Here is a 14,298-nt window from a genome sequence, read left to right as displayed (position 1 = left end):
CTGTCTAAACATTCACTGGATTGCTCTCTGAGTCACTGAAAAAAATTGTCAAAGCCCACAAAACTCACTACCTTTTTTGTTTGCTCCGATTGATGTATTGTTATGACAGATGTTAAGTTTGCATTTCTCATGAATTTTAAAATAAAATGACAGGCTGAAAATCAATGTCACATTCCAACATTGTCACTTAAGGAAGGATACAATACTAAATAACTGAGTATGTTAATAGAATGGATGTGGTGTATCAGACCCTGCTTGAGGAATGCAATTTCAAGTGCTGTTTTTGTCTTCTGCAGTGGAGAAATTATGTAGAAAATTCTGCCACATTATCAAAATTCCTCAGGTTTCTATTTAATTTCAGTTAGTGTCCTCTTTAAAAAAAATCCCACATTTTTCACCATGAATATTTTACTTCATGATGGATGAGCATTATTCCTAATTCTAAATCTGCTGGTTCTGTTTCTTTCATTCTATTTTAGAATTCTATTTTATTTTAAATTTTTATATCTTGCTTTTTACAGAATTTTCCCTCTCATTCTATAGCCAGTCCCTAAAGTTCTTTCAGTTTGGTTATCTCCTGCTTTCACCTCCCTCTGCTTTTGAAAATGTAGCTAAACAATAGCAAAGAGGTAGAATAATAAGGACCCAAGAAGGGCATGAGAAGCAGTGGATAAAATGGTGTTTGCTTAAAAAGACTCTTGTGCCTGAAATGCCTGAGCTAAGATTTTGAGCATCGATGTGTCCTTCCCTATAGGAAAAAATGGCCTGAGCAGTGCTATTACAGACCCTAATATAGAAATGAAGAGTACTTTCACCTTACCCTCTGCACCCACCATAAATACATGCTCAGTTCCCCAATTTGTGTTTTATATGGATGTGGACCACTTCTCTGAGGAATTCCACTCATCCTATATAAATGGCTTTAGCTTTCCTCAACATTTCATGGATGTTTGGTTTTGTGTTCCACTTTAGATAAAACTGCTGCAACTCGAGCACATGGGGCATGGAGGAAATGCATGTTCTCCACATGAGCCTTGGCTGCATCTATTGAGCGGATTTTTGCAGATGGTGAAGAAAATGTATTCATTAGGAATACTCTCACATTAAGAAAGTCCCTGAATTGTCTCACTGGGATATTTTTTAATATGAGGAAATGAACATTGCTAAAAATAAATGGCTTCCATTTTATGCATAAGTTTAATTTTGAGACATATTCATACAGAACCCTGCATGTTTATTGCAGAAAAAACGTGCAGTCCTGTGCCTACTTGGGAGCAGTTTTCATTAAATTAAGTGGGATTTAGTTCTCAGTAAACTACCTAGGATTGTGCTGAAAGTTTTGCAGCTCCCTTAAGAATAATAAGCTTTTGTGGACCATGAAGTTGGCTCTCTAGCCCATGAAAATTTATGCCATAATAAATCTGTTAGTTTTTATGGGAGCAAAAGACTCTTCAATATTTTAATTTTGAAAAAATGGAGCTAAAAGGGAAACTCTGTTTTTCCCTGTGTGTATATTAAGAAATGTATATCCTAGCCTTCTTGGTTTATGTGCAGTGTGTGTTTTTTGGAGGTGTGGGGGAGGTTATGAACTGGGTAATTCAGTAAATCACAGCAACATATTAGGCAGAGGAAATGGTTGCTGATCCTTTTACACATCTCTTGTCAACAGTAATGCAGGCAAGGTGGAGCAATAGATCTGCCTTGGGTGCAGCCTAGACAGAAATGCAAAATGGGTGTCAAAGAGAATGCAAGATTTGGAGATAATGGACAGTATTCTATACTGTCAAAGCACTAGCACAAATAATAGTGCTAGCACAACATCATTAATGCTTGCTTTGTTAAAGGAAAAGTCATTGATTTGCCACCAAAATTCAAGCAGCATGGACTGCAAATCAGGACTTTCCCCCTTTGCTTAGCCAGTGCTAATGATGTTGCGTTAGTATTGATTTGTACTAGTATTGTGATAGCATTAGATGCAGCATTGATTTTAAAATCATGCAGAATTACATGAAACTCTATTGTATAAATATATTTTCAAGATAGTTCATGAAACATTTGCATTGCCAGAGGCTTATGGAGGAAAGCAAATGTGGTTGCCCTACGGCTTCACATTCCCACAGTAAAGTACATGCAGTAATGGAATGCTGCTGGTAAAAGGAAGCAGAAAATCACAAAGCTATGACAATGGGTAGAAGAAAAATCTGCTTCTCAGGAACAGTTGGCAGTCAAAATTTGGACACTCAGTCAGAATACACTTATGGGTTCTTATGTCCTGTGGGTGCTAGTTGCTGCTGTCTATAGATATACTTAGCTCTTTTTCCAACAGAAAGAGAGAGAGAGAGAGAGAGAGAGAGAGAGAGAGAGAGAGAGAGAGACAGAGAGAGAGAGACAGAGAGAGGAACTCTTCACTAAGGCAAGCTGATTCAGGAAAGGGAAAGGGAAATTGTTTGGAAGATCACAAGTATATGGAGATGGATGGGGATGGAGGTTTGTGGGCTAGAGGCCTATTTAAGGAAAGGAGAGAGGGAAGAGTTGAGGCCTTCACTAGTTGAGGCCTTTTCTAGCTGGAATTAATTTATGTACAAGAAGAATCATGGTGCCCCAGCATGAGACACCACTATTCAGCCAACTGATAGCATGTAGTGAATTTTGAAAATCTTGATCCTTGATTTCTCTAAGACCAAAAACATTTTTAAAGTCATTTTCCTTTTCCACTGTAGGTCCCTTAAAGTTTAGATAGCTACAATTATGTACATGAAAGCATATAGTATATAAAGAATGCTACTGTGAAAACAACGCCCGTGACGTTGATATTGTTAAGAGATAAGGGAAGTGCAACAGTATCTAGAACTGACTGATTCAACCAAAGAATAATCTATGGAGAATTAAGTAGCTTATTTTAAACCATGATACTGTCTGGTATGCATGGTCTTAAGTCATCAAAAAGGCATATGCAAGATGGGCTAGATTGTACCTTACAAATATCACTCCATTCGCCTGGTCCATTCTCATTGACAGCTCGAACTTTAAAGAGATATTCTGTATTAGGTGACAGATTATGTATTTCCAGATTCTGTTGTACAATCCCCGTAAGTACTCCCACAAGCTGTGGCTCGATTAAATGCTCAGGCACACCTTCATCAATTACTTCGTAGTATGCAACTTGGAAGCTCTCTACTTCTTCTGTAGGACATGTCCAGTAAATCTAAGGAGCACATAGATACATATGGCACTGAAGATATTTTCATATTGTATTAAATGCACTGACAGCATTAGTATCACAAGGCTGTGACTTTGAGCAATAAATATCCGAGGACTTTAAAAAAAGCTTTTTATGTTGGACACTCGTGCAATACAGGTATTTTAGAATGTTTCATAGTGTTTTGATAATTGCCACATCAATGTTCACTCTTGGAATTTATTGTCGTTGTTTCAGTTCTATACTGTTCCATAGCCAAAATGTTAAATCTTGGACACAGACTATATTGTGCAGTATGTAGCCCAAGGATTCTCTGTGTGTTTAGACTATTGAATGAGTATGTATGGCCCTGATTCAGATTGGAGCTATGAGAGAAATAAACATGCCCTATTCTTCATTGTTGGCCTCTTGAAATCTGTACAGGGTTTTTTTTTCTTTTTTATTTAAAAGTACAAACAAAAAATTGGGATAAATCATAAAAGATGTTATTTAATTGTACAAGGAGTTTGAAAATAGATACATTTTAATTGGAATCAACTGAAGTTTTTTCTCTCTTTCTGCTGGAAGAAGGGTGAATTTTGGTCCTGATCCAAACTAGATCTGAACGCACTTTCTCAAAAGCCAAACTAGAGGGGGTGGGAGGGAGGAGGAAAAAACATACATTACATGCCGTGCATTTAATGTTTGATCCTTACAGAAGATAATAGGGAAAACCACTTTGCATTTTTTCCTTTCGGCAGTATGCAGGATTCAAAACTATATATATTCTTCCTTTTGTTAATCTATCTTTGAGGTGGGTGGAACACCTAGGAATAGCTGTTGGTAGGCAGAGCAAGAAGTGTTGCAATGGGAGATAGTGTATAGGGAAAGCGAGATATGGTAGGGAGACATTAGTCATTCGATGATAATACATGGACTATTAACCAATAGTTGCTTATGCTACTGACATTTCTCACAACATGATGAGAGTTTTGTAAAAAACCTCTGATATAGATTTCCTATCCAGCATTTCAGAATTTATATGCACATTTCTGGAGCTCCTACTGTAGATAGATAGATGAAAGATGGTTAGAGGGAGGGAGGGATGACAAACAGATCTCCAAGAAAGAAAGGGAAGAAAAGATACACCAATGTCAGTTTTTTAAAGTCAAGACTTTTCAATAACAGCATGCTTGTCTATCCTTCTCCAAACATTCAAAATTCAAGACACATTGTATAAAAATTATTACCTTAGCCACAGTTGGATAAACAAGTGTTTGGTAAATAACAATAAGTCCAGGAACTGAAGAAGAAGTTTCTCCAAGTAATTCTGGATTGTAATAAATACCACGAGTTTCATAGTTCTTCCCATTTCGTTCAGTATCTGATGATGTTGCATGCCAAATTGCATAAATGCCATTATCTCTCACATTAGCTCCAGGTAATGATCTGGGTCTTATACGCAAGTCATTGTTTATCATACTTTGATCAGTCAATGAATTAAATGATGATAATGACTGACTCTGGGTCATTGGTAGTGAGCTTGGGACGTGCGCACTGGAAACAATCCTTGGGATCATAACATCAGAACTACAAGGGTAAGGACATTTGTTTAGTTTTTCATAATATAGTTTAGTTGAAAATGATGGGAATATATTGAGTAAGTTGACTGCAAGTTCCTCAAAGTTGACTTTAAGATACTTAATAGGGTCTTCCCTGAGATGTGGGCTAGGTTGGTAAATACTAGCAATCGAAGCCTCTATTTCAGTTATGAGAGAATTTGCTGATTGAAGGAAAGAAATTTGGCTGTTTTCCTTTAAAGCTTCCTTCGAATACTGCATAAGGCTGTCCATCTCATGAATTTTCTTTGTTGTGTATTCTGCAAACTCATACAGTGCCTGCTGTTTTTGAATCTCCAGGTTTTCCACTGCTTCCATTAACTCTTTCTCCCGATCCTGGAGTATGTTCCGTAACCTGATGAAACCATTCCGTATCTCCCTCCTTTTTGTTTCCTTGTAGGACTTAAAATTGTTTTTTAATACCAGAATCTCCATCAGATCATTATCAATTATAAATCGGACTGCAACACAGAAATAAGGATAATCATTGTATCACTGTTATTTTGAAACATGCCATATTTTTAAAATATATCTACAATATACAGAAAAGATTCAAAACAATTTTCAGTGCATTTCTGGACCTTTCAAATTCTCTGCTATGAGATTGGAAAATCACTCTAGCATTGTAGCTGGGGATTTAGACAAGGATCCACCCTCCTGACCCACCACAGGTGACCTAGAAAGACCGTTGTTGGCTTTGTCTCCAAAGTCATGAGACAGGCTTTTAGGGATGGTGAGAGGGGAGAGGAGGAGGAAAAACACCACCAAAATACAATATATCCTGCTGGTGCCTCAGCCTCCTTCTCTGCTGCTCCAAAGTGACACACTTAGAGGGTCCAACTCAGCCATCTAAGTAATTTTCAGGGGAGAAGGAGTACAGATGTAAACCTTGAATGATGCCTATCATCCTCCAGGCATGGAGGGTTATGGACACCGTGACTGGATTGTATCCTGGACATTCAACACAGGCTTGCCACATTTAGAGCAGCAGAGAACCTGTACTCCAAGGTAGCAAACCCCACTTGAAGAAGTGGCTTCACTGCTGGTAGAGTTCAAGGGAAAAAAATTGACTTGCATCAATTTCCAAGTATTGGTACTGAGAAAATAAAACTTGTTTATCTGAGCAAGACATAGAACCAAACACAACATGGTGTTGCTGGTGATCATATTTAAAAATGGTGTTTTCAAAGATTTTATAGAGTGCATGGAAGGGAGGGTCTTAACTGTTCCTTTGATCTTTTATCCCTATGCAAATTCCTCTCCTGACGCTAGACCTGAGCCAAAATTTCTCAGAACAGTTTTTCTTAAGAGACAGAGAGGAGTGGGGTGGGGGACAACCATATTACAAGATTTATTTATTTCTCTGACTATTCACCACCATTGAGTTTTGAGTGAGTCACTATTTTCTACACACACCAGTCCAGGGTTTATGGAGCACAATGCACAGTTTACATTACATTCTTCTTTTCAAGGCATTCTCTGTCGGAAGAGCTGTCTGCTCAGACAACAGCCTGAACAGGTAGGGACATGGATCCCAGTATTCCACACCATGTACTGGATTTCTGTTTAAATTATACTCCCTGGCTTTGCATCTATACATATTAATTAGCATTTGCAAATTTTGTGCAACTCGCAGTCCCCTTTCCCCTTTTTTTTAGTGATAAACTTCCTCCTTTTGTGGCAGTTCATGAGAAGCCACTCTACTTCCACCACTAATGGTGAAAGTTTCCTGTCTCTGGGAAACTTTTGAGGATTTTTTTCACCATGGAGGATTGTGTTGAAATTATCCATCACCCCAATTTCTTTGCCCACAAATAAAATGGAGACTTTCCAGAGGGAATTTGTTGACAGTTTTACCTTTAGCTTCATGTTTCAAGACAACATGCCCTGTACATTGAACCACCATTAGCTTTGGGGAAGCTAAACCAAGGAAAAGGCAAGAGGATGAAAGATTAATTCTCTACTAGCAGTATTGCCCCAAATTTACTCCTGTGATTGCATTTACAACTTCAGAAAGTCATGCGATATATAGTGGTCCTGATATTATATCTACCACTCACTTGGTAGCTTGCAGATAAAAGGTCAACACACATACAAGCTAATGCTTACTTGTTTAAAGTTCCATTGCAGTCCAAGGAGCTTGGGATTTAGCACATTTAAATGCAGAGCTGCATAAGTTTTGGCTGCTTTTGGTAGCTAAACCAAAAAGGTGCAGTCAGCAAGTTACTATCCCTGCCCAATCTGGTAGCAAAGAAAGGAGGTGTAGAATAGACTCCGGCTGCTTCATTCATGGTTTCAAGGAAGTGAGAAAGAAGAAGATAAGTACCCAACCCAAGACTGGGGTGTACTTTTTTTCCTTCAGCAAAACTATTTTATTTCCTTTGTTCACATAGCTGCTTTCTTATTGGCTAGACTCAAAGCTGCAAACAAGATTGCTTGTTATTTTCTGTAATGGTTTGTTTATAGCATTGCTAGGATAGGGGTAGCAACTCAGAGGAGGGCGAATCTATGAGTAATGGAAAGATGATGACACTTATAAGATCTGATTTGCACAGAATGACAGCCCATCAGTTTAGAATCTAATGGGTTGTCATGCATGAACTTTTATTCCACAACGCATAATCTTCTGCTTTTACTTCAGAAATCACAACTGGCTTTTTCATATTGGGTGGAGTGTGACACATCAACCTGGATTGCTGGATTGGTTTAGGGGCTAAACAACCTTGAGGTTAATCCTCGATTAGTTGTTCACATATCATTCCTCATAACCTATGAAGGAGCTGATTGGGGGTTGTGGAGTAAAAGTGGAAGAAGAGGGCATGCTGTAGACAGCATACCTTCTTATATCGGAACTCCCCCTTCTTTAAAACCAGTAATTACTGTTACTTGCTAAAGGGGTCTAAGGGCTTGAAATGAAGTGTTATTGGACCAGACTTGAGTAGCTTCTTCCTCTGTGCTTAGACTCCACAAACTGGTTGCCATTTCCACTGAGAGACTACTTAGCCTTGGAGAAAGTGCTCCAAGACAAAGTAGGGTTAGTCTCTAATAACCGATCAAACAGAAAGAAAATAATTAAAATATAAACAGGAACCTTTTTTAAACTTTGCAATTGCAGTGAATAATGCAGCAGACATCTTTGAACATGCTATTGGCAAAGACACCGTGTCATGATCAGTATGTTGTGCATCAGCACAATATTCACAAATTAGTTCATGGTCATCAAGGCAGTATTTGGAGATCAGTGAATCAGAATGTATCATGCAGTTTCTTTCTTCCCAAATTTCCTCATCAATTTTGGCATAGACATGATTTTGAAAGGAGATATCCTGATGGCAATTCCTCAAGCAAATGTTACAGTAATTCAATTGACATGTCACACATCTCTTGGTGGCCCTGCGTCGTTCATCACAAACTTGGCAATAGACTGGTTCATGGCTTCTGTCAAATCTCCACCTCAGGAAACCATATCGGCGCATATATGCCCTAGCCAATTTGGCTCTTAGGTAATTAATCCTCAGTTGTATTTTCTTAGTGAATGGCAGGCAGTGCGCTTTTTTGCAAATTGGGCATGTGATGATGAAGAAATTCTCTGTAATCTCAGACTGAAGTTGGCTTCGCAGTATACAGCCATCACAAATACAATGATTGCATGGCAACATGAATGGGCGGAGAAACAACCGTTGGCACAGCGGACAAACAAGCTGGTCAATAAAGGCATGTCCTGATGCTTCCTTATCCAGAGAAATAACAGATGGATCACCAGTAATGCTGCTCCTGGGTATTTAAAAGAAAAAAGCATGAAAAGATTTCAAGTTATAGCTTGCAATGCCACCAATGTTTGTAATTACCCGATTCATAATATGAGTCTATTTCATTTAAAGTACTTGGCTACACTATGAAACAAGTAGCATCTGTCCCCAAATTCCTTTGCCTTCTGACTTAGAGTTCCTGTGTTTTCTTTTCTCCCTAGTCTCGCTACTTCTTTCCCCAGTTAGCTCAACTTATATGGGAAATAGTGATGGCAGTAATAGAAGATTGGCCTTCCTAGAGACTGCTGTGCAAGATTCCTCGTGTGACAAAGGAAAGCTGCTAAGGCAATGTTCCTGGTACCAGTGACTCTGGAAAATGTAGTTTTTGTAGGATCCCTGCAATTATATTGGTGGCATATTGAACAGTGTTGCTTTACCTTTAAGGGACCACTTCCTGATCATTCAGTTGAGTGTATGTGAGCTGTGAGAAGGTATATGGAGGCATAAAAGTTTTTCAATTTATAAAGAAGTGAATGATTTTAAATCTTGTGTTCAGATACAAGAGCGTGGTACTAAAGAACATAAGAACCCTGATTTCAGCTCCCAACTGTGAGCATTGACAGAGAAGGCTGACTTTGCCGGAAGGGTGGGGATGCACACGATTGGTGTGTCTATACATTGCATTGGTGTAGTATACAGCATATGGTTATATAAGCCAGTGTCACAGGGCTTAATATAAGCCACAGGGTAGGCATAGCTGAGCTCCTGCCAAGGGCTGACACCCCAGCAGGATCCCACGAGCAAGACCTTCCTAACCTTGGTCCCTTCTTCATCTGCTTGCTCAGCTGCTCATTGTGGGAAAAGTGATGGTGAAAAAGAGAAACAGTAGAGGTCTCTGCTTTTTTCTTGATAGCCTTCTGCATGTCAAGCAATGATAAAGAAAAAGAGCAACAGGGACTGATGGCAATGGCATGGAAAAGGCAGGCTCACTGAAAGAGGGGTGCCTGTTGAGGGTGTCCTGGCCAATGCCCCTCAAAAACCTGCAGCTAACATTGTAGGCCCACCTCAGGTTCCAAACATTGGCCATGTGGGCAATTTCCACTCTGGGCAGGATTTTATGTGGGCAATGCTGGTTGTATAGATTGGCCACCATGGTGGTGGTGGGAAGGGTTGTTCATTTATTTTTGCCTGTACTAGCCACCAAGGAGATAATTAGCTGGAGAAGAAGTACAGGTTGATAAGTTATAGAAGCATCATTAGGTTTCTGGAGGCCTATCTTCTGGGGAACTGGGACTTGGGGCATGGAAAGGACACCTCCTTTGAGGGCTTGAGGAGGTCAAGCATCCATAGTCTTGGGAGTCAGGATATTTCTAAACACATTAAGAGAGGCCAGACAGTGGAAATGCTGCTTGGCTGTCTCCATCCTGGTGCCCATTAAGGCTTGCACTTTGGAGCTTAGCAACTGCACAGCTTTTAGCACTGTAGATCTTGTTGGCTATTAATTCAATAAATGTATGGCCCTAGCTTTACCGAACCTTTTGTGTGTGTGTGTGTGTGTCTCCATTTCTGTACATGGACACACAGGGATATATTTGCTGCTTTTGCTGATAAGGTAACTTCTGCTTTGCTGAACAGTTTAATTTACTCATAAGAGTCTGGGCTAGCATAAATAAATTGTTGAAATATTGAAGATTCACTGCACATCTACTGATAATTTCCTGTTGAAACAATATGAATCCCATTTGAAAATGAAAGGAGAAAATGTTTCAAAATCTTTCACAGGTTTGAAGACTTGGCTATCAGCTATGTGCCATTTTAGTGGGGTGGGGGTTGGAGGACATCCAGAGAGAGCCATTTATTGTAGGAAAGAGGAGTTAAAAGATTGACTGATACATCTGGTTCAGAAGAAGCACCTGCAGCTGGAAGAGGCAGTAGTGGTTACTCTAATGACTGAAACTGCTACAGTTCTCACCAACATATATACCTAAGAAAAGCAGCATAACTCTGCTGAGATATGCAGTATGCTCTTAGGTAAGGTGGAACTGTAAAACACTAGATCCACTAAATTTCTAAAACATATTGCTGGAAAGAACAAGAAAATACAAAGGAATAATGAAGTGTTATATGCAGCAGTTCTGGTAAATGAAGTTGTATATTTAAGGAAAGTGCTGGTTTTTGGTCCACTGAATGATGAGATGTAAGGCCTGACTTCTGTTGCTCCTGACATACTGCTTACAAAGCTGGTGAATTTCTGAGGGAAAGGACTTTTTAAAAGGTGGAAAATCATAGAAGTACCCCTTCAACCTTAACATTGTAGGCATCTTTATCTCCCTCTGAGAGTGTTTTTGGACTCACCTTCAATTGGTCTACTCTGTCCCTTCAGTTCCACTTTGTAGGAGTTTGACTAAAGCAACCCTCCCTCAGATTCACCCACTAGATCCCATCAAGTTCCTATGAGTTCTTTACTGGAACATGATTTTTCAGACCAATTGAATTTAAACTTAGCTTAGAAAAACTATTGGCTGAGTCATGCATGCCTTCAGACAGATTTCATCACTAATAATGATAAGCTGTTCAATGCAGATGCAATGTGAAGAATAGTGGAAATGTACAAGAATGTATTTATCAACTATCCCAGTGTAGTTGACACATCCTCTGACATGCCAACATTAGCTAAAAGAAAATGCAGTGGGAATAGAAACCCCACTTCTACTTTACCAAAACTGAACACACTGAATATACAGAATGTGATCTTTATATATTTTGTGTCATGATGCTAAAAACCACAATTACTATGAATAACTACAATATAATTAGTAATAGCTACAAATTATAGCAACTATAATTTCTCAACAAGAAAAGCAAAGGCTTACTTTTTAACATGCAAATAAGAATTCCTCCATATGCTTCCCTTCCCAAAGCAGAAATTATGAATGTTTTTGCCATTGACTTGAACTCCTTTCCTTCCATAACCAGTCATCCTCAGGCACTGCATCACTGCAGAGAGCAGGCAGAAAATCCAGGAGTTCTCTGCCTGATCCCTAAAGTGGTCTGGATATGGTTCCAAGGAACCAATCAAGTTTCAGCTATTAGAATATAAAGTGAGCATCCATTCATTTATTTGTCCTGCCTTTTTCCCCTACAAGGAACCAACATGGCTCCTTCCCCTTTCTATTTTATTTTCATAACACCCTTGCTCAATCACCCAGTGAATTAAGCTGAGTGGGGACTAAAAACTGGTTCTCCAAGCCCTACCCCCATGCTGGTGCTCCACAAAGTTGCCTGGGCCTTTTTGTTTAATTCTGTATTTGCTTCCAGGGAATTAACCTTGTTTTCCTTTGTGTTAGGGATGGAGAGGGCAGGAAGAGCACCAGTGATCAGATTTGCATGTGAGATGAACCTAGGACCTCTTTACTTTACTGAGAAGCTCTGGAGTGAGAGTAAGATGAGCAAGTCTAGAGTTACTCTAGCCAATTGCTCTTCCAAATATCCCGTCTCCAAGGAATTTCTAAAAATGCTTCCACTGGTGCAAATACAGGCTCTCTTTCCTCTGCTTTTGCTCCTCCTCCTCCTCCACCTTCAGGGTATATTCATCAGGGGAAGAATGAAACATTCCTCCATGCCTGTGGTTCTCCTTTCCAAATTGGGTCAGCATGTTTTCTCATGAGTAAGGCAAGAATGTGTATGAGTAATGGTCAAAAGAAATATTACCTTAACCTGCTCCATCCCCATGTGCAGGATCTGGAGTCTGGATCTGGATTGGGGCCTGTGTGCCAATTCTAGAGGAAAACTTTCTCTACTTTCAGAGCTAAAAGAGACATTAAAGATATAACAAGCAGTTGTGTGTAGTATCTAATGTTAGTCCCACATAAAGTCTGCCTGTTGAAATGGATGGGACTTAAGTGGGTCATTAGTAGCATTAAGTTCATCATAACTAACCTCATACATTTCAGCTGGACTTCTCGATGAAGGACTAACTTTGAATACTACCTTATGTCCTTTTCCTGCCTTTTTACCTGACAGCAGGCACAGGGGACCCAATCCCAATCACAAACCTCCCTAGAGTGGGAGATACAGAGTTTTTAACCCTCCCTGCCTCATTACGGTCTCAGTACAGTTCCTATTTCCAAATTCTATTGCCAGACAGTGATCTATTTTTTACAGAACAAATAAACATTGAGTACAAGCAATCCTCTTAAGTGTCCTTAAAGTCTTTGTGAGAGAAGATTTACAGAAAACAAGATCTAGCTGGCTTCGCCTCCCCTACTCATCCAAATGGCCCATTTTTAAGGCCAAATTTGAGTAAGGCCAAATTTCTGGCCCTTATTCTGGCCTTAGAATCCTTTCCCTGAATAGAAGCAATTAGCATTTCTCTTTTATTAGAGTCTGATGTGTTTTATTTCTGGTTTCTTTCACTAAGCAGAATTTTACCATTGCAATCTTTCCACACCTTTCAATTGTAGTTCCAGTGCTTCCTCTGCCATTCTCTTGCTACCTCTAAATCTCAGAATCCTTTAAGTAAAATGTATGGAAATTATTACTATTACTATTATTACTAAATTTCTTACATTACATTGCATTATTTGCATTACATATTACAAGCACATGCATCCTTAAGAGTTTGTGGCTCCTTCAGGTATTGCACTTGCTTTGCATAAGCAAGGGCCCAGGTTCATGTCTCCAACATCTCCCCTCCTCCTTCTTCGTCGTCTTCTTCATCACATAGCAACTGACAGCAAAGAAAGACCTCTGAAATCACCCAAATCTTGAAGAGGAGTTGCCAGTCAGAACAGACCATAAGAATAAGAATAATAAGAATAAGGCAGCTCCCAGAGATTCAAAAAAAGTAATAATTTGGTAAACAAAATATTTTGATTTAGTATAATCACAGATGGATATAATTGTTGAAAGCCAATGCAGAAAATATCATAGTCTGGTAAAACGTACCTTTTGGCTCTGGATCTAGATGTATATGGTAAATAGGTAAGGTAATTGCAGCATCTGCTTTCATAGCACTGACAGTCATTGTTTTCATCCGTACAGCAGAACCACTTACAGTGTCTGTTATTAGCACACGAGCAGCAGCACCAGCGACAGTTGGGGTTCTCTGCGCATGAGCAGTGGCAGCACTGGCACCTGGAATCTTCATTATGTGGGCAGTAGCAGCAGTCACAGTTCCTCTCATTGCTGCACACGAAATGCCAACATAAGCAACATCTCTTTGAGTGTCTGTTACATAAGAGTCGCCGAAATCTTGCGCAGCAAGCACAACAATTACATCCTGGACAACACGGACATGTCAAGCAACAGAGACAGTTTTGACATGGCATGTCAAGATGCTTGGCTTTCCTCTCCCTATACACACCTCCGGTCTGAGAAAACTGTGCTCACTTTTTTATACCTCTGTACCAAGCATTTGATTGCTTACACTGGTCCCATGCTGTGAAAAGTTCCTTTTGATCACATAGGGAGGACTAATGACATCACAATGGGCTTTACCAATGAGGCTGTAGGGTTTCTTCCACATTTGAAAGTAGCATGTAAATTGCATCATAAAATATGTCACAGTGACTGGAGCACTCTGATTCTTGCATTGATAGGGGAATTTGACCAACCCATAAAGGAAATCTGAAACACAATAAGAATAATTGTATTACTCAGATAGTTGGTATATCCAGTTCATTTCTATGGACTGTTAGCTACTGTCATCACATTATGACAAGCTTGAATCCCACATGTCTTTCTTTGGTCT

The 14,298-nt window shown here is 39.4% G+C and overlaps 1 protein-coding gene across 1 annotated transcript in view; it reads right to left on the bottom strand.

Annotated features, from left to right (window-relative positions):
* Positions 1 to 13,876, bottom strand: part of TRIM42 (tripartite motif containing 42) — a 17,493-nt gene extending 3,617 nt beyond the window's left edge. The window contains exons 1-4 of the mRNA XM_044432739.1: positions 13,494 to 13,876; positions 7,889 to 8,571; positions 4,429 to 5,258; positions 2,975 to 3,205 (exon numbers count right to left, since the gene is read on the bottom strand). Of these exons, the coding sequence (XP_044288674.1) occupies positions 2,975 to 3,205; positions 4,429 to 5,258; positions 7,889 to 8,571; positions 13,494 to 13,876 (2,127 nt within the window). The remainder of the gene's footprint in view (positions 1 to 2,974; positions 3,206 to 4,428; positions 5,259 to 7,888; positions 8,572 to 13,493) is intronic.
* Between the last annotated feature and the right edge of the window lie 422 nt (positions 13,877 to 14,298).

Source organism: Varanus komodoensis, unplaced genomic scaffold (assembly GCF_004798865.1).
Source record: "Varanus komodoensis strain SLA01 unplaced genomic scaffold, ASM479886v1 scaffold25, whole genome shotgun sequence".
Classification (NCBI taxonomy): domain Eukaryota; kingdom Metazoa; phylum Chordata; class Lepidosauria; order Squamata; family Varanidae; genus Varanus; species Varanus komodoensis.
Note: the sequence above shows the minus strand (reverse complement) of the source record. Positions and strands in the feature narration are given on the sequence as shown.